Source organism: Salvelinus fontinalis, chromosome 19 (assembly GCF_029448725.1).
Source record: "Salvelinus fontinalis isolate EN_2023a chromosome 19, ASM2944872v1, whole genome shotgun sequence".
NCBI lineage: Eukaryota > Metazoa > Chordata > Actinopteri > Salmoniformes > Salmonidae > Salvelinus > Salvelinus fontinalis.
This window is the reverse complement of record NC_074683.1, coordinates 21,452,259-21,477,146: the sequence shown is the minus strand read 5'-3', so window position 1 is coordinate 21,477,146 and position 24,888 is coordinate 21,452,259. Positions and strand designations below refer to the sequence as shown.

General features: G+C 44.8%; 1 protein-coding gene and 1 pseudogene across 2 annotated transcripts; one reads left to right on the top strand and one right to left on the bottom strand.

The window, feature by feature from the left end:
- Window positions 1-1,329: 1,329 nt before the first annotated feature.
- On the bottom strand, window positions 1,330-24,888 carry LOC129817019 (ADP-ribosylation factor-like protein 13B; annotated as a pseudogene).
- Window positions 7,103-22,738, top strand: LOC129816486 (syntaxin-19-like). 2 transcript variants are annotated; one of them, XM_055871026.1, is made up of 5 exons: window positions 7,103-7,372; window positions 20,243-20,509; window positions 20,697-20,933; window positions 21,145-21,357; window positions 21,592-22,738. In XM_055871026.1, exons 2-5 carry the CDS (start codon window positions 20,279-20,281, stop codon window positions 21,814-21,816), a joined length of 906 nt encoding a protein of 301 aa, XP_055727001.1. In that variant the 5' UTR covers window positions 7,103-7,372; window positions 20,243-20,278; the 3' UTR covers window positions 21,817-22,738. The 2 variants fall into 2 exon arrangements, with proteins under 2 accessions (XP_055727001.1, XP_055727002.1); XM_055871027.1 differs by lacking the exon at window positions 7,103-7,372 and having other exon boundaries at window positions 19,616-20,509.

Sequence of the window (24,888 nt, the reverse complement as noted above, 5' to 3'; positions counted from 1 at the left end):
TCTTTAAAAGTTGTGGCGTACTGCAGCACAGCTTGCAGGGTGCCACAGAATTCTATGGCACGTTATTAAAGTGTCAGCCATTGTTGCCAGAATGACACAATTTACCACAATATGCCACCCTCTACCACAAACGGTTGCGCCATAAGCTCCAAACTTGTAAAGGAAGAACCACTGTGTATATATAGGTTTATATAGAGGTGTATAGAGGTGTATATAGAGGTGTAGATATACATTAGCAGAATTGAACATTTTTATTTTGTTTACAGAAATGTACCTCTTCATGTGATTGTTTATTTATTCTCTTCTGATCCTGGTCCACAGCAGCAGGGAGAGATGGAGATCTTTATCACAAGCACACAGATAGAGCAGAGGCTGGAGTTTGTGTGTTTACTCTGCTTTTAATCTGCTTGTGGACCTTTCTCTCCCCAGGTGAACACAAATCACACAGCCAGAGGGTTTACCTCTATCTGCATAGGTTATCCAGTGCTTTGAGTCTGAGCGTGTGGTATGGCTGTAAGGTGTATGGGTCAGTGACACAGTTACTGGTTCTGCTGATAGCGGAAAGTACAGTCAGGTGGACTCAGGTGGAATCTGAGGGAGAAGGTCTACTGGGGCCAGAGCTGTATAAAGCCTCCTGTTCCACCCCTACTGTGGAGATGCAACACTCTACACTGGGGACCAATATAGACCTGGGATGCCAGGTGTGTGCACTCACTTGGCAATCAGCCACGTTAACTGTTCAGCAAAGTTCCAGGGAGAAATGCTAACCAGCAGGATTGCAGGTGGCCCTCCAGGACTGTAGCCTCTGAGGACTGCAGCTCTGCACCCTGATCTGAACTATAGCATTAGAGCAGGAAATAACTTTGTCTACTAGACATTTACAGTGAAGATATCCATCAGTACTGCCCTGTAGGAGCCTTAAATGTAGAACTCACTGATGTAGTCTATTCGCAATGGAGTCCAATGGTACTTCAGGGTAGTTACAGCCACAAGCTACTGTATGTCTATGACTTTCAGGTGAACTAAATAAAGAATAACCTCCATCTGTCACTAGTGGACAATGTGCTCCAGGTTTACTGGACACTAAGTGCTTGGGTAAACAGTACTGAAGGATAGGCAACTTCAGTTCTACTTCTGGTTTTACTATAGCTTCTAACAATCTACCAAACATAACATTAACATGGCAGAGAGTCTTTATTACCAGTTTGGACCTTTAGACTGGAGGGAGACTGAGATGACTGGGTCCATCATAGAAGTACTACATAGGCCTGACTTTCTGGCATACTGTTCTACAGATCACTAACTCTTCTGGAGAAACGGAGATACAGATCACTCACTTTTCTGGAGAAACAGAGATACAGATCACTCACTTCTCTGGAGAAACAGAGATACAGATCACTCACTTCTCTGTAGAAACAGAGATACAGATCACTCACTTCTCTGGAGAAACAGAGATACAGATCACTCACTTCTCTGGAGAAACAGAGATACAGATCACTCACTTCTCTGGAGAAACAGAGATACAGATCACTCACTTCTCTGTAGAAACAGAGATACAGATCACTCACTTCTCTGGAGAAACAGAGATACAGATCACTCACTTCTCTGGAGAAACAGAGATACAGATCACTCACTTCTCTGGAGAAACAGAGATACAGATCACTCACTTCTCTGTAGAAACAGAGATACAGATCACTCACTTCTCTGGAGAAACAGAGATACAAATCACTCACTTCTCTGTAGAAACAGAGATACAGATCACTCACTTCTCTGGAGAAACAGAGATACAAATCCCTCACTTCTCTGTAGAAACAGAGATACAGATCACTCACTTCTCTGGAGAAACAGAGATACAGATCACTCACTTCTCTGGAGAAACAGAGATACAGATCACTCACTTCTCTGGAGAAACAGAGATACAAATCACTCACTTCTCTGGAGAAACAGAGATACAAATCACTCACTTCTCTGGAGAAACAGAGATACAGATCACTCACTTCTCTGGAGAAACAGAGATACAGATCACTCACTTCTCTAGAGAAAAAGATACATGGTACATGTTCACTAGGGATTAACCACTTTGTCACGGATTCCTCCGTTACTGCTGCTCATTCCGTCCACCAGTTCTGTAAGTTTACGTCACCGGCCTTTAGGTGTCTCATTACGCACACCTGATTCTAATTTCCCTGATTAGTAATTTTTGTATACGTGTTTGTTTAGGGCTTCGTCCCCGTGCCTTTCATGGCATGTTGTATTTTTGGGTGGAGTATTAAAACCCCTTATTATGTATTCCTGCGCCTGTCTCCAATCATTTAAACAATGTGACACGTTCAGTACATCATGATTAACTGTTGTTCTGTTTGATAAAGATCTGCAGTTGATGGCATTTCCTAAAGATGTTTATCACTTTTATTTTCTGCCAGCTGATTGAACTTAGCTCACTTCCTCATCCATGCAAGGGGTATTCTTTTGACAGCGGGACGACTCTGGGCCTCCTCTTCAGCAAATTCTCTTGATCTATTTTCCTTTCTCATTTTTTCCTCATTTCATTTCCTCTCCTCCTCTTCCAGCCTCTCCTTCCTCTGCTCCCTCAGTCTCTCCTCCTCTCCCAGCCTCTCCTTCCTCTGCTCCCTCAGTCTCTCCTCCTCTCCCAGCCTCTCCTTCCTCTGCTCCCTCAGTCTCTCCTCCTCTCCCAGCCTCTCCTTCCTCTGCTCCCTCAGTCTCTCCTCCTCTCCCAGCCTCTCCTTCCTCTGCTCCCTCAGTCTCTCCTCCTCTACCAGCCTCTCCTTCCTCTGCTCCCTCAGTCTCTCCTCCTCTCCCAGCCTCTCCTTCCTCTGCTCCCTCAGTCTCTCCTCCTCTCCCAGCCTCTCCTTCCTCTGCTCCCTCAGTCTCTCCTCCTCTCCCAGCCTCTCCTTCCTCTGCTCCCTCAGTCTCTCCTCCTCTACCAGCCTCTCCTTCCTCTGCTCCCTCAGTCTCTCCTCCTCTCCCAGCCTCTCCTTCCTCTGCTCCCTCGGTCTCTCCTCCTCTCCCAGCCTCTCCTTCCTCTGCTCCATCAGTCTCTCTCCTCTCCCAGCCTATCCTTCCTCTCCTTCCTCTGCTACCTCAGTCTCTCCTCCTCTCCCAGCCTCTCCCTCCTCTGCTCCCTCAGTCTCTCCTCCTCTCCCAGCCTCTCCTTCCTCTGCTCCCTCAGTCTCTCCTCCTCTCCCAGCCTCTCCTTCCTCTGCTCCCTCAGTCTCTCCTCCTATGTACACACAGACATGCAAAAATATTGATTACAACAGACTGACAGGGAACACACCATAAGTCTGAGTTACAGTAAATACCAGATCAAGGGTCAAATCTCCCCAGACTGGTAGATAGACTCTAGAATGGATTGATGAGAGTATTCCCAGGGTTACAATGTTTGTTTGAATAAGAGTTTGGAGAGTTGGTAGAATCTTGGGGGAGGTGACGCGTCTTTGGCCTTTAGGCCTTTGGTCCTGGGTTCAGGAGAGGCAGTGAATTATGTCCTGGCTGTTAGGCAATGTGGGACCTTGTCCAAAAACAATTCCTATCCACAGGCCCTATGCACTTGTTGAGATCCATTTGATAGGGGTATTCAAAACCCTATCAAAGGGCGAAAGGGACCAAGTAACTACCATGCTGTTTTTCAGAACAGGGCCAGAGAGTGATTCTGTTTTCTACAGCGCCCACATGAAAAAAACACTATAGTATACAATGGTATAAATACTACTAGTAGTATTCACTGTAGTGTTTTTGCTGACTTTATTGTAGTATTCACTAAAATCCGCAAAAAACACTACAGTGGACACTGTAGTATTTACTGTATTGTTTACTGCAGTATACTGTAGTATTTACTGTATTGTTTACTGCAGTATACTGTAGTATTTACAGTTAACTGCAGTATAAATAAGTTAGTAAAAGAAAACAACAGTAATATACTATTGTAATTAATGTAGTGTTTTTGCGAACTGTACTACACTGTAGTATTTACTGTAGTGTTTTTGTAGACATTACTGTAGTATTTATTACTGTAGTATTAGGTAGGTAGGTAGGTAGGTAGGTAGGTAGGTAGGTAGGTAGGTAAGGATGGTAGGTAGGTAGGTAGGTAGGTAGGTAGGTAGGTAGGTAGGTAAGGATGGTAGGTAGGTAGGTGGGTAGGTAGGTAGGTAGGTAGGTAGGTAGGTAGGTAGGTAGGTAAGGATGGTTGGTAGGTAAGGATGGTAGGAAGGTAGGTAAGGATGGTAGGAAGGTAGGTAAGGATGGTAGGTAAGGATGGTAGGTAAGGATGGTAGGTAAGGATGGTAGGTAAGGATGGTAGGTAAGGATGGTTGGTAAGGATGGTTGGTAGGTAGATAGGTAGATAGGTAGATAGGTAGATAGGTAGATAGGTAGGTAGATAGGTAGATAGGTAGATAGGTAGATAGGTAGATAGGTAGATAGGTAGATAGATAGGTAGATAGATAGGTAGATAGATAGGTAGATAGATAGGTAGGTAGATAGATAGGTAGATAGATAGGTAGATAGATAGATAGATAGATAGATAGATAGATAGGTAGGTAGGTAGGTAGGTAGGTAGGTAGGTAGGTAGGTAGGTAGGTAAGGATGGTAGGTAGGTAGGTAGGTAAGGATGGTAGGTAGGTAGGTAGGTAGGTAGGTAGGTAGGTAAGGATGGTAGGTAGGTAGGTAGGTAGGTAGGTAGGTAGGTAGGTAGGTAGGTAGGTAGGTAGGTAGAACCGGGGTCTGGACAGATGGTTATAAGCTTCTGCTCTTTTCTATAACCTGTAAGTAACAGAATATATGGTATATACTTGGCATGTAGGTTTCTCACGTATGGGTTGCACAAACTGCGATATGGCGGAGGAAAATGGGCAGGGTACATGCAAATGAAATACTGTAGTATTTATTTACTATAGTGAAAAAGTGTATTTGCGGACAGTGCTTTTTTTTGCAGGTAATAGTATGGTATTTACTATGGTATATTACAGTATACTACAACATTCTATAGTAAGTACTACACATGATCGAGTGGTACTACAGTGTGTGGTGTAGTATTCTACAGTATACTACAGTTTACTATTGAATTCTATAGTAAGTATAGTAGTATTCTATAGTAAACTGTACTATGTTTTTTATGTGGTTGGCTACAGTAGTACATACCCTCTTTCATTGGCTCATTTCACTGGGCCAGCTCTCTGTCCTCAGTATCAACCTCTCTGATTGTTTGTAAGTTCATCATCTTTGCCCTGCCCCTGGCCTCTCTTCTCTCCCTCCCATCTCTCCTCCTCCCCTCCACGCTGTATCTCCTCAGAAGTAAACACAACATATTTTTTTCTGGATACATTCGACTCCCACACATGGCTAAAGAGACCACATTCTCTACAAGACAACAATCTTAAAGAGACAACATTTCCAAGGCCCTAAAAACAGATACTATTGATGTGACCCATGACTCAGTCTGTTCTTTGTTTATGACGTTCTCCACAGTAAGTAGTATCAAATCAGACATTCTGAGGGCCATTTAATTATAACAGGCATACTGAGAGCACTACTCACGCAGCAGCTTATCTCACTGGGAGGGAGTAATCACCATGGTGCATAGAGAAATGCACATACATTTCATTTGAAAGCATTATACAGTCAAGCTTTTTTTCTCGTCAACTCATCCTCTCGTCTTATCCACCTCACCTTTCCCGTTCTAGTATGTCCCCTTCACCTCTCTTTGTATTTTCTCACCTGTCCTCTTTCTCCAAGCGTGCTATCTCTTCTCTTTTTCTCTTGTCCTCCTCTCTGGCCCTCTTATGTGCTGTATCCATCTGCACATGCTCATTAATAGCCTTATAATCATGGGAGATGTAGTCCAGTAGCCATTCTACTCCCTCGCTGATGGACTTATCCAGGGTCTTCCCTGAGCCAAGCACAGCTAAGCACAACTTCTACAAGAACAACATAAGGGCATGTTTCTGTTACAGAAATTCTGAGCTGGCCTTTAGCCTTCATCAATATATGCTATGGCATGAGACACTTACAATGAGGCAGCGACAATGGTGTCTGTTGACCAGTTTCTCCAGAGAGAGACGGTGTATCAGCTACAGCTCTCCCAGAGCCCCAGACAGGTCCTGCTTATTGGCAAGCCTATGAGTGAGAGTGTGAGAAAGAGTGTGAGAAAGAGAGTGAGAGAGAACGTAGGAGAGAGCGAGAGAGTGAGAGAGAGAGAGAGAGAGAGAGATAGAGAGAGAGATAGAGAGAGAGAGAGCGATGGGTCAGGTAATTCAAATCAGGTCTCGGTTGTGGGCCATTATCCACTCTCTCTCTTAGTGCTGACACAGATGAAAATGGCACACCTGACAACACCGATGTCACAATATTATTTTGTTGTCATAACATCTACACATTAGGGAATGAGTCATTCAGCCAGTTAAAGCAGATGAATACCCTTGTTTAGTATTAGCTGGTAATTATAATTCTGCTTTATTTAGTCTTACTGTTGTTTGACATTCCATCCTCCAGCCTGTGCTGGTTATGAATCACATACACATATGGCTTTCATCCAACAAAAACATTCAGTGTTGGTCAGTGTTTTATTTTTGGTAACCATCTTTTTGATGACAACTGTTCAACACTCTAGAAACAGCCATTCTGAGGGTGTAGAGTAGGACCATGCCCATTCCCTCCTAAAACCTTCCTGGATTTTCGGGACTTGTCAAAAACAATTTGCCAGCTATGTTCAGTAAAGCCGCTGGAGTCTGAGAAACACAATAGGGCCAGACCAGGGGCTTAGCTGGCAGGCTGCACCATTACACATAGAAATGTAATGTATAGAGCTAAAACAACGTATTCTATACCTCTCAGAGTCATTGCTGTTCTACACATTACAGCTCTATTTGTTCTGTGATGAGGCTCCCTGTTGTTTGAGCAGCTCCTGGGGTAGAGTAGGAGTTGTCCCTATGTGTTCTCCCTTCTCCCACTGACTTAATATCCTTCCCTTTCTTCAGATAGGCTAATCAGTTTCTGTCCCATTGGCCACAGAGAGTTCTACTTGAGAGAAAGGGTGTGGCCAGACTGGCTGAACCAGATTTTCTGGGAAGTGAAGTTATTCCTCTGTTATAGCAGTTTTCTGGCTAACTGTTAACATAGAGGAAAACTAACAGAACAGGCACACCTGTGTCCTACAGCTAACAGGTCTTTGAAGTGGAGGGCTAAGAAGATGCCATGAGGATTATGTTCAGGAGGATGGGATATACATGTTGTTAACGTTATGGATACTTTATGGAGATATCCACTCTCCATGGCTTGGCTCAAGTGGCAGTTACATTCCTGGTCAAGTATAAAGGGTAGTTTCTAAGCCTCAAGGACTACTAACTACAACAAGGTAAATAGAACAACTCACGCCTTCCTGCTTCTGGGAAGGCTTTCCACTAGATGTCAGAGCATTGCTGCAGGGACTTGCTTCCATTCAGCCACAAGAGCTTTATTGAGGTTGGGCACTGATGTTAGGTGATTAGGCCTGGTTCGCAGTCGGCATTTCAATTCATCCCAAAGGTGTTCGATGGGGTTGAGGTCAGGCTCTTTGCAGGTCAGTCAAGTTCTTCCACAACGACCTCGCTTTTTGCATGGGGGCCTTGTCATGCTGAAACAGGAAAGGGTCTTCCCCAAACTGTTGCCACAAAGTTTGAAGCATAGGATCATCTACAATGGAATTGTATGCTGTAGCGTTAAGATTTCCCTTCACTTAAACTAAGGGGCCTAGCCCAAACCAGGAAAAAAAACTCCAGACCCTTATTCCTCCTCCACCAAACTTTACAGCCGGCACTATGCATTGGGGTAGGTAGCGTTCTCCTGGCATCCGCCAAACCCAGATTTGTCCAATGGTGAAGCGTGATTCATCACTTCAGAGTCCAATGGCGGGGAGGTTTACAGCAATCCAGCCGACGCTTGGCATTATACATTGTGATCTTAGGCTTGTGTGTGGCTGCTCAGCCATGGAAACCCATTTCATGAAGCTCTCAATGAACAGTTATTGTGATGAAGTTGCTCCCATAACTCGGTAGTGAGTGTTGCAACCGAGGAGAGATGATTTTTACACGCTGTGCACTTCAGCTCTCTGCGGCCCCGTTCCGTGAACTTGTGTGGCCTACCACTTTGCGGCTGAGCCGTTGTTGATCCTAGATGTTTCCACTTCACAATAACAGCACTTATAGTTGATCGGGGCAGCTCTAGCAGGGGAGAAATTTTATGAACTGACTTGGACTGACTTGTTGGAAATGTGGCATCCTATGACGGTGCCAAGTTGAAAGTCACTGAGCTCTTCAGTATGGGCCATTCTACTGCCAATGTTTGTCTATGGAGATTGCATGGCTGTGTGCTAGATTTTATACACCTTGTCAGCAACGCTGTGTCTGAAATAGCTGAATTCAAATTTGAAGGGGTGTCCACACTGTATTTTCTTAAGTGTACCGTGGGTATCACCTCCCATGGATTTTTTCACATTTTGTTGCATTACAAAGTGGGATTGAAATGAATTTAACTGTGTGTAAAAAAATATGTATATTAATAAAAAATAAAACACTAATATACCTTGATTAAATAAGTTTTGACTCCACTGAGTCGAAATAAATGCTTTTGGCAGCAATTACAGCTTGTGTTGGATGAGCCCGAGCGGAAATGGAGGAAAACTCGCCTCCCTGCGGACCTGGCATCCTTTCACTCCCTCCTCTCTACATTTTCCTCTTCTGTCTCTGCTGCTAAAGCCACTTTCTACCACTCTAAATTCCAAGCATCTGCCTCTAACCCTAGGAAGCTCTTTGCCACCTTCTCCTCCCTCCTGAATCCTCCTCCCCCTCCCCCCCCCCTCCTCCCTCTCTGCAGACGACTTCGTCAACCATTTTGAAAAGAAGGTCGACGACATCCGATCCTCGTTCGCTAAGTCAAACGACACCGCTGGTTCTGCTCACACTGCCCAACCCTGTGCTTTGACCTCTTTCTCCCCTCTCTCTCCAGATGAAATCTCGCGTCTTGTGACGGCCGGCCGCCCAACAACCTGCCCGCTTGACCCTATCCCCTCCTCTCTTCTCCAGACCATTTCCGGAGACCTTCTACCTTACCTCACCTCGCTCATCAACTCATCCTTGACCGCTGGCTACGTCCCTTCCGTCTTCAAGAGAGCGAGAGTTGCACCCCTTCTGAAAAAACCTACACTCGATCCCTCCGATGTCAACAACTACAGACCAGTATCCCTTCTTTCTTTTCTCTCCAAAACTCTTGAACGTGCCGTCCTTGGCCAGCTCTCCTGCTATCTCTCTCAGAATGACCTTCTTGATCCAAATCAGTCAGGTTTCAAGACTAGTCACTCAACTGAGACTGCTCTTCTCTGTATCACGGAGGCGCTCCGCACTGCTAAAGCTAACTCTCTCTCCTCTGCTCTCATCCTTCTAGACCTATCGGCTGCCTTCGATACTGTGAACCATCAGATCCTCCTCTCCACCCTCTCCGAGTTGGGCATCTCCGGCACGGCCCACGCTTGGATTGCGTCCTACCTGACAGGTCGCTCCTACCAGGTGGCGTGGCGAGAATCTGTCTCCTCACCACGCGCTCTCACCACTGGTGTCCCCCAGGGCTCTGTTCTAGGCCCTCTCCTATTCTCGCTATACACCAAGTCACTTGGCTCTGTCATAACCTCACATGGTCTCTCCTATCATTGCTATGCAGACGACACACAATTAATCTTCTCCTTTCCCCCTTCTGATGACCAGGTGGCGAATCGCATCTCTGCATGTCTGGCAGACATATCAGTGTGGATGACGGATCACCACCTCAAGCTGAACCTCGGCAAGACGGAGCTGCTCTTCCTCCCGGGGAAGGACTGTCCGTTCCATGATCTCGCCATCACGGTTGACAACTCCATTGTGTCCTCCTCCCAGAGCGCTAAGAACCTTGGCGTGATCCTGGACAACACCCTGTCGTTCTCCACCAACATCAAGGCGGTGGCCCGTTCCTGTAGGTTCATGCTCTACAACATCCGCAGAGTACGACCCTGCCTCACACAGGAAGCGGCGCAGGTCCTAATCCAGGCACTTGTCATCTCCCGTCTGGATTACTGCAACTCGCTGCTGGCTGGGCTCCCTGCCTGTGCCATTAAACCCCTACAACTCATCCAGAACGCCGCAGCCCGTCTGGTGTTCAACCTTCCCAAGTTCTCTCACGTCACCCCGCTCCTCCGCTCTCTCCACTGGCTTCCAGTTGAAGCTCGCATCCGCTACAAGACCATGGTGCTTGCCTACGGAGCTGTGAGGGGAACGGCACCTCAGTACCTTCAGGCTCTGATCAGGCCCTACACCCAAACAAGGGCACTGCGTTCATCCACCTCTGGCCTGCTCGCCTCCCTACCACTGAGGAAGTACAGTTCCCGCTCAGCCCAGTCAAAACTGTTCGCTGCTCTGGCCCCCCAATGGTGGAACAAACTCCCTCACGACGCCAGGACAGCGGAGTCAATCACCACCTTCCGGAGACACCTGAAACCCCACCTCTTCAAGGAATACCTAGGATAAAGCAATCCTTCTGCCCCCCCCCCCCCCCCCCCTCCCTTAAAAGATCTGATGCACTATTGTAAAGTGGCTGTTCCACTGGATGTCATAAGGTGAATGCACCAATTTGTAAGTCGCTCTGGATAAGAGCGTCTGCTAAATGACTTAAATGTAAATGTAATAAGGCTTTGCGTTTTGGCCAAATAGTTTATTCCTTTGCCATGTTTTTTTTTACAGTATTACTTTAGTGCCTTGTTGCATTCAGGATGCATGTTTTAGAATATTTTGATTCTGTATATATGAAATCTTCTTTCACTCTGTCATTTAGGTCGTTATTTTGGAGTTACTACAATGTTGTTAATCCATCCCGTTTCCTCCCTTCACAGCCATTGAACTCTGTAGCTGTTTTAAAATGACCAATGGCCTCATGGTGACATCCCTGAGCAGTTTCCTTCCTGTCCTGCAGCGACTGTATCTTTGTTTTGTCTAGTCAGTTTAATATATCATCCACAGCATAATAATTCATTTGACCATGCTTAAAAATAGATATTTAATGTCTGATTTGTTATTGTTACGCATCTACCAATCACTGCCTTTCTTTATGAGACTTTTGAAAAGCTTCCTGGTCTTTGTAGTTGAATCTGTGCTTGAAATTCAATACTTGACTGAGGGACCTTACAGATGTTTTAACGGCAGATTTCCTCCTCTTCATCTGAAGAGGAGGTGTAGCAGGGATCGGACCAAAGCGCAGCGTCGTTAGTGTTCATCATGACTTTAATTAAGAAAATAAATGTGAACACTACAAAATACAAAAACAGGACACTAAAGTGAAAACCCAAAACAGTCTTATCTGGTGCATAGACACAGAGACAGAAGACAACCACCCACAAACCCCAACACAAAACAGGCTACCTAAATATGGTTCCCAATCAGAGACAACGCAAAACACCTGTCTCTGATTGAGAACCATATCAGGCCAAACAAGAAACCCACATAGAAACAGACAACATAGAATGCCCACTCAGCTCACGACCTGACCACACTAAAACAACAAAAACACAAAAGAACAATGGTCAGAACGTGACAGTACCCCCCCCCCCCCCCCACCCCCCCCAAGGTGCGGACTCCGGCCGCAAATCCTAAACCTATAGGGGAGGGTCTGGGTGTGCATCTGTCCGCGGTGGCAGCTCTGGCGCAGGACGTGGACCCCACTCCACCATAGTCTTTGTCCGCTTTAGTGTCCTCCTTTGAGCAGCGACCCTCGTCGCCGACCCTGGCCTGGGAACCCTACTAAACGGGCCCACAGGACTGAGGGACACTTCTGGACTGAAAGACGCCTCTGGACTGAAGAAGCAGCTCCGGACTGAGGGGCAGCTCAGGACTGAGGGGTAGCTCAGGACTGAGGGGTAGCTCGTGGCTGAGGGGTAGCTCATAACTGAGGGGTAGCTCATAACTGAGGGGTAGCTCATGACTGAGGGGTAGCTCAGGACTGAGGGGTAGCACATGACTGAGGGGTAGCTCATAACTGAGGGGTAGCTCATGACTGAGGGGTAGCTCATGACTGAGGGGTAGCTCATGACTGAGGGGTAGCTCATGACTGAGGGGTAGCTCATGGCTGAGGGCAGCTCCGGACTGAAGGGCAGCTCATGACTGAAGGGCAGCTCATGACTGAAGGGCAGCTCATGACTGAAGGGCAGTTCCGGACTGAAGGGCAGCTCATGACTGAAGGGCAGCTCATGACTGAAGGGCAGCTCCGGACTGAAGGGCAGCTCCGGACTGAAGGGCAGCTCCGGACTGGCGGGCGACTCCTGATTGGCGGGCGGCTCTGGCGGCTCCTGAATGGCGGGCGGCTCTGGCGGCTCCTGACTGGCGGGCGGCTCTGGCGGCTCCTGACTGGCGGGCGGCTCTGGCGGCTCCTGACTGGCGGGCGGCTCTGGCGGCTCCTGACTGGCGGGCGGCTCTGGCGCCTCAAGTCTAGTGCGGGGAGCAGCAACAGGGCGTACAGGGCTCTGGAGATGCACAGGAGGCTAGTTGCGTGGTGCCGGAACTGGTGGTACCGGGCTGGAGACACGCACCACAGGGCGAGTGCGTGGAGGAGGAACAGGGCTCTGGAGACGCACAGGAAGCCTGGTGCGTGGTGTTGGCACTGGTGATACTGGACTGGTGCGAGGAGGTGGCACCGGATATACCGGACCGTGAAGGTGTACTGGAGCTCTTGAGCACTGAGCCTGCCCAACCTTACCTGGCTGAATACTCCCCTTAGCCCGGCCAGTGCGGCGAGGTGGAATAACCCGCACTGGGCTGTGCTGGCGAACGGGGGACACCATGCGTAAGGCTGGTGCCATATACACCGGCCCAAGGAGACGCACTGGAGACCAGATGCGTTAAGCCGGCTCATGGCACCTGGCTCGATGCCCACTCTAGCCCGGCCGATACGAGGAGCTGGGATGTACCGCACCGGGCTATGCACACGTACAGGAGACACCGTGTGCTCTTCCGCATAGCACGGTGTCTGCCCATACTCTCACTCTCTGATTGAGAACCATATCAGGCCAAACAAGAAACCCACATAGAAACAGACAACATAGAATGCCCACTCAGCTCACGTCCTGACCAACACTAAAACAACGAAAACACAAAAGAACAATGGTCAGAACGTGACAGATGTTGTATGTATGGGAGACAGAAGAAGGGCTAGTCATTCAAAAATCATGTCAACCTTTATTATTTCACACAGAGTGAATACATGTAATTTATTATATGATTTGTAAGACACTCGTGAACTAATTTAGGCTTGCCTAAACAAATGGGGTGAATCATTTTGCAACAACAATATTTGAGTTATTCATTTTATTAATTTGCTAACATTTGTAGAATTTTCTTTTCACTTTGACATTATGCAGTATTTTGTGTAGATCAATGACAAAAACTCACAACTAAATCCATTTCAATCCCACTTTGTCACGCAACAAAATCCAAATTGGGTGAATACTTATGATACCCACTACACACTAAATTCAAGATTCTCAAGAACACAAAACGATGGGATTCAATGTTAATTCATTTGTAATGAGCTCAGTTGTTTTGACAAAAGAGGACATTTCTTCTTCCAATTCACCTCAACAGAGCAGCTGCCTTATGCTGACAAATGAATGTCAACAGTTAGTTCCCTCATAAACTCTGTGACAGTTGAACAGATGGAAATTTGGAAAGCAGTCAGAGAACTTATCAAACCATAACAACATTCAGACAGAGTTTATGCAGGCCCTGGTTTTCAGGCTAAATCTCACATTGCTCTAGAATCGGTTGAGTAATGTCTGAATAATAGAGTTACAATGACCAGAACGGACAAGGCCTTTGCTTGGGCTATGGGAGGTAAAGTCAATGACCGACCATTAAAAGTTGACTTGAATGGAAATGTATGATCTAGTAGTTGTAATTCTACAGTTTTTATTAGTGTGACATCCTGCCTAGAGAAGGTCCGAGGAGGTATGTTGTGTTAGAATATGCTTTAGCACTGCTGAACTCTAAGCACAGAGAACAATGACCACTCTTACATTCATAAGCCTTGTCTATGAGGAGATTGTAATGGCTACACCACACAAACACATACACACAGCTTTATTTTTCACACACACACACACAAGCAAAATGTTTTTTCATGGGCTTTCCTTTTTGTAATCCATCCAGTAATTGGATAGTCTGTGATTCCAATACTACATTTCATTCAAAACACACATTCTGTTCACTCCACCCTTCCTAACAGTTCTGGCCCAGCTAGCACCTTTGGTTCCTTCAAAGTTGTGGGAATGTACGTTTTTGGTTTCCCATTGGTTGGGAATGAAGCCATACGTTTCCTGACCGGTAAAACCGTTTTTTTTTTTTTTACATTCTGAGAACGGAAGTGAAAATGTTGCCTGTTCAGTGAATGATCATTTTTAGAATGTTTTACTACGGTTCTTTGAAAGTTTTCCTGGTAGGTTTTAATAACATAAAATATATGTTGTTTGGGGATTTTTGAATAACTTTCTTAAAAACTTTCACTGAATGGTTCAATAATACTTTTAATAACATTACCAGCTCAGTTTAACTGTTTTGAACTCAAAACAGAGATAGGACACATGCAAATGCATGTTCTTAAGCATTAATCAAGCGAAGACATGTCTTTTGTATTGTAACCCAGAGTCGGTGAAATTTGAACATATAATCTTCTGTTCTCCATGGAATTAGTCCACCGTGCCACCAGGCTGGAGCAAGCATGCCATGTTATTTATGCATACAAAACTGTTCATTTTTGTCTTTTCAAACAGACCCCATTTCAAAGGAAACAAGCCCTCATTAAGATCAACACACTTAATAACAAGATGGGGGATAGAGAGAGTTTTGTTGATGCTGAGAACGGAATGTATACTGAACAAAAATATGAACGCAACACGCAACATTTTCATTGATTTTACTGAGACACAGTTCATATGAGGAAATCAGTCGATTGAAATAAATTAATTAGGCCCAAATCTATGTATTTCACATGACTGGGAATACAGATATGCATATGTTGGTCACAGATTACTTAAAAAAGAATAGGCCTCACAATGGGCCTTAGGATCTCGTCACAGTGTTTTTGTGCATTCCAATTGCCATCAATAAAATGCTATTGTGTTCGTTGTCCGTAGCTTATGCCTAGCCATACCATAACCCCACCACCATTATGGAGTACTCTGTTCACAGTGTTGACATCAGCAAACCGCTCGCCCACACAATGCTATATACGTGGTCTGCGGTTGTGAGGCCGGTTGGACGTACTGCCAAATTCTCTAAAACGACCTTGGAGGCAGCTCTGGTGGACATTTCTGCAGTCAGCATTCCAATTGCACGCTCCCTCAAAACTTGAGACATCTGTGGCATTGTGTTGTGTGACAAAACTGCACATTTTAGAGTGGCCTTTTATTCTCTCCAGCACAAGGTGCACCTGTGTAATGACCATGCTGTTTAATAAGATTCTTGATATGCCACACCTGTCAGGTGGATGGATTATTAAATCGAACCATGTTTTAACTGTTAAGAAATGTTCCGTTTTTCCTTGTGTAGTCTTAACATTCTGTATACTCCCCTTGTCCTGAGGGTCAATGACCCGCCTTCATTAAACACCAAAAATAAAGCAGCTTAATTTAATTTTAAACCCCAAATCTATTTTGCACGAAGAAACAATCTGTCATTCATCACATATCTGGGTTTTCCCTCTTTACGATGCAGAAAGACTGCATTTAATCAGTGGACACCACTTGTTTTTATTACAACACACCTGTCATAATTGTTTTCTTTATTAAAGTAGAGGTTTATTATTATTATTATTATTGCTAAAGGTACTGCATAGATGTAAACATACCTTTTTTAGAAAGAAATAGCACTTGTATAGCTTAAGAAAGTAGCAGAAATGTGCTGAATTTAGTTTTGAATGCATTTCTTTGAATGGAAACAATAACAGTCAAAGAATTTTGGCAACATAGTGATATATTCTTATATACTGTACAATGAGGAATTCAACTACAAAATACTAGTCTTCTCCCATTGTTTTAACCATTGACCCCACCCACAAGGTGTATAAACAACAACAATAATTAAGAATAAAATAAGATAATAGATACAAAACAAAAATGTAAGGAACATAAATCAATCAACTCTAATTAGCACATGTAGGACAGTATGCAAGTGTGTGTGCATGGACTTTGCAGATGTATTTCTCACATGTGCAGCACATAGTATTTGTTTTCCAGTCCTTCTTTGGGGGGAGGAATTGGCATCTCCTCCTCTTGCCTGCCCCAGCTGCAGCCTCAGGTTGATCAGGGCAAGATTCAATCCCCTGAACAGCTTTCACAAGCGCTGCAGAGGCTGCTGTGCGGGGGAGGCACTCCCTTTTTGAATGTGTGGGGTTGCAAGTGTCTTTCCCAGCTGCTCCAGGAACACCCTCCTCTTTTTCCGCTGATCAGGTATCCAGGTAGGGTTGATCTTGTTCGATATCACGAAGGCATTGTATGAGGACACTTCAATGATGTTATGGAAGATGACCAGGGCCAGCGGGCAGTCATCCTCCTGCAGCTGTAAGGTCCAATCACCTTGTCCAGGTTGTCCATGCCTTGTTTGTTGTGGTTGTAGTCCAGGATGATGGCTGGCTTCCTGTTCTCACGATCACTGATCTCAGACGTTTTGTGCAATGTGCTCAGGAGGACCACATTATTGTTCCTCTTTGGGAGGTAAGAAACTAGAGTGGTGGTGGTGAAGGCAAACTTTGATGAAAAGGCCTCTCTCCCCCTTTTTGTGAGGAGTGCAGGGGGGGCTCAGACTTGTTCTTTCTAACTGTGCCAACCATGGTGATCCTCCTCTTCAGGAGCTGCTGGCTGAGTTCAATCAGTAGCAAGCAATCTCAATTTCTCATTGTGTGTGTGTGTGTCTTTGTGGTTTTTGTGGAGTGTAAATTATTTTATAATTGTCGGGTCAAAGACCCTAAGACAATCTTTGTACCCTGGTGGTGTACAGCTTTCAAGGAAATATGAACAAAGGCGATGTTTCACTTTTTCTAATGATGGGGTCACTCTAGGAAAAGTAATCAAATTTCAAGAAGAAAAATATAATTTAGGGGGTTTTCTCTGATGTTAAACATAGTGGCGGGTCAATTTTGACCCTAAAGACAACACAAAGGTTAAAATAACAAAGAAATAAAAAAATTGTCAAGTTTCTTAAATGTGCTGTGAATGTTCTTAAGTCAAGCAACTATCCTGCACCAATGCCAGAAAGTTGTGTGAAGGCTGTATGCTAAATAACATAGGACAACCACGCTCTCACCATGCTCTAAGAAACATAGTTCCCAGAACCTTATGTGCTAGCTGGGGGTCCTCCAAACTATCCAGAACCTTATGTGCTAGCTGGGGGTCCTCCAAACTATCCAGAACCTTATGTGCTAGCTGGGGGTTCTCCAAACTATCCAGAACCTTATGTGCTAGCTGGGGGTCCTCCAAACTATCCAGAACCTTATGTGCTAGCTGGGGGTCCTCCAAACTATCCAGAACCTTATGTGCTAGCTGGGGGTCCTCCAAACTATCCAGAACCTTATGTGCTAGCTGGGGGTCCTCCAAACTATCCAGAACCTTATGTGCTAGCTGGGGGTCCTCCAAACTATCCAGAACCGTATGTGCTAGCTGGGGGTCCTCCAAACTATCCAGAACCGTATGTGCTAGCTGGGGTCCTCCAAACTATCCAGAACCTTATGTGCTAGCTGGGGGTCCTCCAAACTATCCAGAACCGTATGTGCTAGCTGGGGTTCCTCCAAACTATCCAGAACCTTATGTGCTAGCTGGGGGTCCTCCAAACTATCCAGAACCGTATGTGCTAGCTGGGGGTCCTCCAAACTATCCAGAACCTTATGTGCTAGCTGGGGGTCCTCCAAACTATCCAGAACCTTATCTGCTAGCTGGGGGTCCTCCAAACTATCCAGAACCTTATGTGCTAGCTGGGGGTCCTCCAAACTATCCAGAACCTTATGTGCTAGCTGGGGGTCCTCCAATCTATCCAGAACCTTATGTGCTAGATGGGGGTCCTCCAAACTATCCAGAACCTTATGTGCTAGCTGGGGGTCCTCCAAACTATCCAGAACCTTATGTGCTAGATGGGGGTCCTCCAAACTATCCAGAACCTTATGTGCTAGATGGGGGTCCTCCAAACTATCCAGAACCTTATGTGCTAGCTGGGGGTCCTCCAAACTATCCAGAACCGTATGTGCTAGCTGGGGGTCCTCCAAACTATCCAGAACCTTATGTGCTAGATGGGGGTCCTCCAAACTATCCAGAACCTGCATTAGAAAATAGGAAATGCGGTATATATACGCTTCAGAATAAAGTTATGAAACCTACAAACTGTTATAATAATCATAATTTTCTGCTGTCTACCTGTGTGTGTGTGCGTGTGCGTGTTAATAGGTCACTTCTCTGAGTGCTCTCATTATATCGTTATGTCAAGGAGATGTACTAGTAAAGGGAAATGGCTTGAGGCAAAAACATAAACAAGAGAACTTCTCATGGGAAGCAAAGCTGAAGTAGATTCAGATAAACGTTGTGCCCATCCATCTCTCCCTGCCATCCTAAGCCACAAACACTACTTGTAGCTTAGTGGACCAAAGGGCTTAAGGAATTTCTCAGGTATGTTAATTTTGTCTATGCATTAACTATAGAAGAGCTTCTCAGCTAGTACATAACATTCGGAGAACCATATGTTTCTTAGAGCTTGGTGAGAGTGTGGTTGTCCTATGTTATTTTGATTACAACCTTCACACAACTTTCTGGGAAGGGTGCAGGATAGTTGGCTTGGGAACATTCTCAGCACTCTTAATAAGGAATTATGACAAAATACTTTATTTATTGGTATTGCATTACATTAACAGAAAGTTTAATAAAAATTCAAACATGGTTACATTTAATTTCAATGTTGGTAATATTTTAGGAATGCTCTCAAACTGGTTTGACATTGGGAATGTTCTCAAATAGTTCAGAGAACATTATGAAACAATGTTATTCCATGGGATTTTCAGTACTTCAGCATAACCTTTCCTACAGGTTTCCTCTTGGTTCTCAACTTGTTCCAAGAACATTTAAGAAACATTCCATCAAAACCACAATAAAACTTTAGTAACTTTCAGATGACATTCTAAGAATGTTATTTAAAAACATATAGGCCAATTTTCCATTCTCAGCATCAACAAAACTCTTTCTATCCTCGATCTTGTTAAGTACGTGCAGGGGAGTTGGGCGCGCCCACTAGTTGGCCACACCTGATCTTAATGAGTGTTTGTTTCCTTTGAAATGGGGTCTGTTTGAATAGACTAAAATGAACAGCTTTGTATGCTTAAAAAACATGGTATGCTAGCTCCATCTTGGTGGCATAGTAGACTTATTCCATGGATAAAAACAGAAGGTTAAAGGTTTGAATCTCACTGATGCTGTGTCTTGTCACAAAAAAAACAAATGTTTGCGTGATAAATGGCTAAGGAAATACATTTCCACGTGTCCTATCTGTGCTTCAAAAAAGTTAACCCCAAATAAGCTAACAGGGTTTTTGAAAGTTTCAAGGAAGTTATTAAAACATGTCTAAATAACCTCAGGGCATGAATAAAACCTGAGACGTTCTCAGAACCTCCCTGCAACCTACAAATAAGCATCCCAGTGGATGCAACATTTTCACTTCTTTTCTCAAAATGTTTAAAAAACGTTCAATTTTACTGTTCAGGAAACTTATGGATTTGTTCCCACAACCAATGTGAAACCAAAAGCATACGTTCCCACTTCCAAGAAACCAAATGTGCTAGCAGGGTTGTGATGCTAAAAACAAACAAAGTGAAGATAGACGCGATTCCAGTTCAAAGTGGATACACCAATGTACATATTTACCTCATACGAGCTTGAGTTCCTCATTGTAATGATGATTCATTGGGATGAACAAGAAAGGAAAGGTCACCTGGTAAAAAGTGTTGACTGAAACAGCTTTGTTCAAAACAGTGTTTTGGTCTTCTCTTTAGGCATACCAACAATATTTGGAAAAACTATAAACAGTGCATTCGAAAAGTATTCAGACCCCTTGACTTTTTCCACATTTTGCTACGTTATAGCCTTGTTATAAAATTGAGAAGGCTCTGTTCTGTGGTGATAACTTTACCAAAAGGCCTCAACTGACAGGTTCTGCTGTCCTCCTGAGGGAACTCCACTCTGACCATGAGGGACCGTCTGGAGGAGCTGCGTCAGAGGGCCCAGGAGTTCCGGGAGGCAAGAAACAAGGCAGATGAGACCCCATTCCCTGAGGATGACGCTGACCCAGATGACCCAGCATGGGTTAGTGTCGCCACTCCACAGCAGGCTGTGGTGTTTGAGAAGGAACCAGTCCTGGACAACTTCCTGTCCGAGGCTCAGCATATCCGCGGTGACATCACTGAGCTCGAAACCGAGGTGAGTGATCTTACATATTCCTCCTAAGAGTGGTATACACCATTTGATCCTCAAAGCCTGCACCTTAGTTGGACTGCAACTTAATGTCCATGATAATACTGTGGTGAATTCTGGAGGTGGAAGGATGCTCTATAAATCCTTGTTGTTCATTTATATTTTGACTGAATCCTCTTCTCCTTCTCCCCAGGTGAAGAAGTTCAGCCAGCATCAAAGGAGCCTGGTGGCAACCATGCGTCGTTTCAGTGTGATGAAAAAGGAGAGCAGTGTGACGAGGGACATCAAGCTGCAGGCAGAGCGCATCCACAGACGGCTGGACGCCCTCTTCAAGAAGGCACAGAGTTTAGAAGACATGCAGGGACTGGCTACAGCCACTACACGCATCCAACGCTCCCAACACGCAGCGCTAAACAGACAATTCCAGCAGGTCACTCTCCAAAAGTTATTATAACCTTTTATTTCAATGGTGTTTTTCTGATGTGTACAATGACACATACACGTTAGCGTAAAAATATTGGTTAGCTTTAGTTTACACATGGTAGCCTTCTTGAATATCCGCTAGCACTAGCTAAGCTAACAGTGAACAGAAATGTCTGCTTCTAGTCTAAAGTATTTTTTCCTCTTTAAATCACTCCTAGGTGATGCGTTTGTACAACGACTCCATTCTCAGTAAACAGGAGCGGTGTAAACACTTCATCATCCGTCAGCTGGAGGTGTCTGGTCGCGATGTCACCGAGGAGGATGTGGACGAAATGGTTGCTGCGGGGAAGTGGGAGGTGTTTAACCAGAACCTCCTCAACAATGAACGCATCACACGCTCTAAGCTGTCTGAGATCGAGCAGAGACACAAGGTAAGCGTGATGACATTAACATAGAAAAGTGTTGATGTGTAAGAGAATGCGAGACTATGTTATCTAAGCAAAGAGAAGACTTTGAAATCCCTCAGTAAGGGAGATCTAAAGTGGGCCTCGCATGTCTGTGACAGACAAACACTAATATTGGCTCTAATTTAGACCAATTTCACTGTTCATTCAGACAACTCCTTGACTAACGTTCAGTCCTAATCTTTTCTGTAACTACTATAGGAGCTGGTGAATCTGGAGAGCAACATGAAAGAGCTGAGAGATCTGTTCATGGATGTCTTTATGTTGGTGGAGGAGCAGGGAGACTACATAGACCACATCCAGACCAGCGTAGAGAAGACACAGGACTATGTCACTGTCAGTAACGAGAAGTTTAAAATGGCTGCCAGGTACAGGAAAAATAACCCTTTGAGGAGGCTGTGCTGCTGTTGCTGCCCCTGGTGGTGATGCACATAGAGGAGAGACTGGAGACTGGAGATGCCTCTGGAGGTTTTTCAGATGGGGAGAGAAAGAATTCTGGAGAGTCTACAGGTGGCATTTCACTTATAAGAATCTTCAGAGGAGACCGCGTGAATCAGGCCTTCGTGGTCGAATTGCTGCAAAGAAACCACTACTAAAGGAAACCAATAAGAATAAGAGAATTGCTTGGGCAAAGAAACACGAGCAATGGACATTAGACCAGTGGAAATCTGTCCATTGGTCTGATGAGTCCAAATTTGAGATTTTTGTTTCCAACCGCCATGTCTTTGTGAGACTCAGAGTAAGTGAACAGATGATCTCCGCATGTGTGGTTTGTGGTTCCCACCATGAAGCTTGGAGGGGGAGGTGTGATGGTGTGTGGGTGTTTTGCTGGTGACACTGTCAGTGATTTATTTAGAATTCAAGGCACACTTAACCAGCATGACTACCATAGCATTCTGCAGCGAAAAGCCATCCCATCTGGTGTGCGCTTAGTGGGACTATCATTTGTTTTTCAGGTGACCTGGCCTCCACAATCACCTGACCTCCACCCAATTGAGATGGTTTGGGATGAGTTGGAAAAAGCAACAAACAAGTGCTCAGCATATGTGGAAACTCCTTCAAAACGGTTGGAAAAGCATTCCAGGTGAAGCTGGTTGAGAGAATGCCAAGAGTGTACAAAGCTGTCATCAAGGCAAAGGGTGGCTACTTTGAAGAATCTAAAATATAAATATTTGTCTAACACCTTTTTGGTTACTACATGACTCCATATGTCATATTTCATGGTTTTGATGTCTTCACTATTATTCTACAATTTAAAAAAATTGTCAAAATAAAGAAAAACCCTTGAATGAATGGGTGTGTTCAAACGTTTGACTGGTACTGTACATAGGAATGCATTTACCTGTGAGTTTCACTTCAAATCAGGCAGGCTCAATGGACAATCTGTTATATTTCAAAATCTCATTGTGGATTACGTTATTTCACTGTGGTTATATGTTTGCTAACTTTTTATTTTGTTAAGGCCATTTAACATTTCAGAAGATGGCTTTCAGACAAAGACATCAAGATTAAAACTCTCTGACTGTGAACAAACATCCTGTGTTAGGTGAAACTATGACACATTTCAATGTGTCACTGTGCTTTGTCATAGCAGCAGCAGTGTGGGAGTGTTCTTCATTAAATACCAATATGTCTCACAGTGAACACAGGGGAAATTCCCGGTCACAAGTATATGGCCAAGTATGGGGGACACGTTTGTGTGTGTGTGTTTGTCAAGTCCTCAAGAATAGTAAAACAACTCAAATTCAGAGAAGTGGAGATATTTTGACAGTCCTCACTTGTAAAAAAGCTATTTTAGGCTTAGGGGTTAGGGTTAGAATTAGGGTTTGGGATAAAATTAGGGTTAGAGGTTAGGTTTAAGTTTAGGGTTAAGCATTAGGTTTAGGGTTAGGGATTTAAGGTTAGGGTTAAGGTTAAGGTTAGGTTGAGGGTTAGGGTTAGGGTAAATGGGATTTTGAATGGGAATCAATTGTTGATCCCCAAAATTCCTCACAAGTATAGTGTGTGTGTGTGTGTGTGTGTGTGTGTGTGTGTGTGTGTGTGTGTGTGTGTGTGTGTGTGTGTGTGTGTGTGTGTGTGTGTGTGTGTGTGTGTGTGTGTGTGTGTTCGTGCGCACGCACACGTCAACAGTGGACCCAGGTGTCTGATGTCAGAGTCTACACAGAGTCCAGGATGTTCATGGACCTGACTGGTAACACAGGTTTAAGTGATATCATAGAACAGGATGTGTCTAGATACACACTGCAGGGCACAGGGAGGATATCAACACACACTGCAGGGCACAGGGAGGACTTTACAAGGAGGACAGGGAGGACTTTGCAGGGCACTTTACAAAAAATCTGACCATTTTACTCAGTACTTTGTTGAAGCTCATTTGGCAGCGATTACAGCCTCGAGTCTTCTTGGGTATGACGGTATAAGTTTGGCACACTTGTATTTGGGGAGTTTCTTCCATTCTTCCCTGCCGATTTTCTCAAGCTCTGTCAGGTTGGATTGGGAGCGTCGCTGCACAGCTATTTGCAGGTCATCAAACCATATAATCTTGTTTCTCAATTTTGTTTCTCTCTTTTCTGGTCTGAGAGTCCTTTAGGTGCCTTTTGGCATACTCCAAGCTGGCTGTCGTGTGCTTTTTACTGAGGAATAACTTCCGTGTGGCCACTCTACCAAATAGGCCTGATTGGTGGAGTGCTGCAGAGATGGTTGTACTTCTAGAAGGTTCTCCCATCTCAACAGAGGAACTCTGGAGCTCTGTCAGAGTAACCATTGGGTTCTTGGTCACTTCCGTGACCAAGGCCCTTCTCTCCCGATTGCTCAGTTTGGCCGGGCGGCCAGCTCTAGGAAGAATCTTGATGGTTCCAAACTTCTTCCATTTAAGAATGATGGAGGCCACTGTGTTCTTGGGGACCTTCAATGCTGCAAAACATTTTTGGTACCCTTCCCCAGATCTGTGCCTCGACACAATCCTGTCTCGGAGTCCTAAGGACAATTCCTTCGACCTTATGGCTTGGTTTTTTCTCTGACATGCACTGTCAACTGTAGGATCTTATATAGACAGGTATGTGCCTTTCCAAATCATGTCCAATCAATTGAATTTACCACAGGTGGACTCCAATCAAGTTGTAGAAACATCTCAAGGACATCTCACCCTTCTCTGGTCTACGTATGCCTACTTAGCCACTTTCCACCACCATCCCCTATTCACCATTAGGAGTACATTAAACTGTTTCGGAGTAACAACCCTGCCACCAAGTGGTTACAGGGAGAAGTACAACAGGAAGCACAACATTTTGTTCACATCTGAAAGTTCTGTATCAAATAGTACAGAAAAATCAAGTTTATCCCTGGTTGAGTTACTCACAGTAGGACAGGCTTGCCAGCGATGTGGGAGTGCTGTAGGACGTCAGTGATGGCGACCTTGGTGTCTTGGAGGCGTTTGACGTCGCTGGAATCGACCACGAACCCCAGACCATGGTACTGGGCGTAGTAGCTCCCCAACAT

What these genes read in the sequence shown, in the direction of transcription:
- LOC129816486 (XM_055871026.1), top strand. Translation starts at nt 20,279, where the DNA reads ATGAGGGACCGTCTGGAGGAGCTGCGTCAGAGGGCCCAGGAGTTCCGG. An exon ending in TAAACAGACAATTCCAGCAG is followed by an intron (nt 20,934 to 21,144) that starts GTCACTCTCCAA and finishes AATCACTCCTAG; the next exon opens with GTGATGCGTTTGTACAACGA. An exon ending in AGATCGAGCAGAGACACAAG is followed by an intron (nt 21,358 to 21,591) that starts GTAAGCGTGATG and finishes TAACTACTATAG; the next exon opens with GAGCTGGTGAATCTGGAGAG.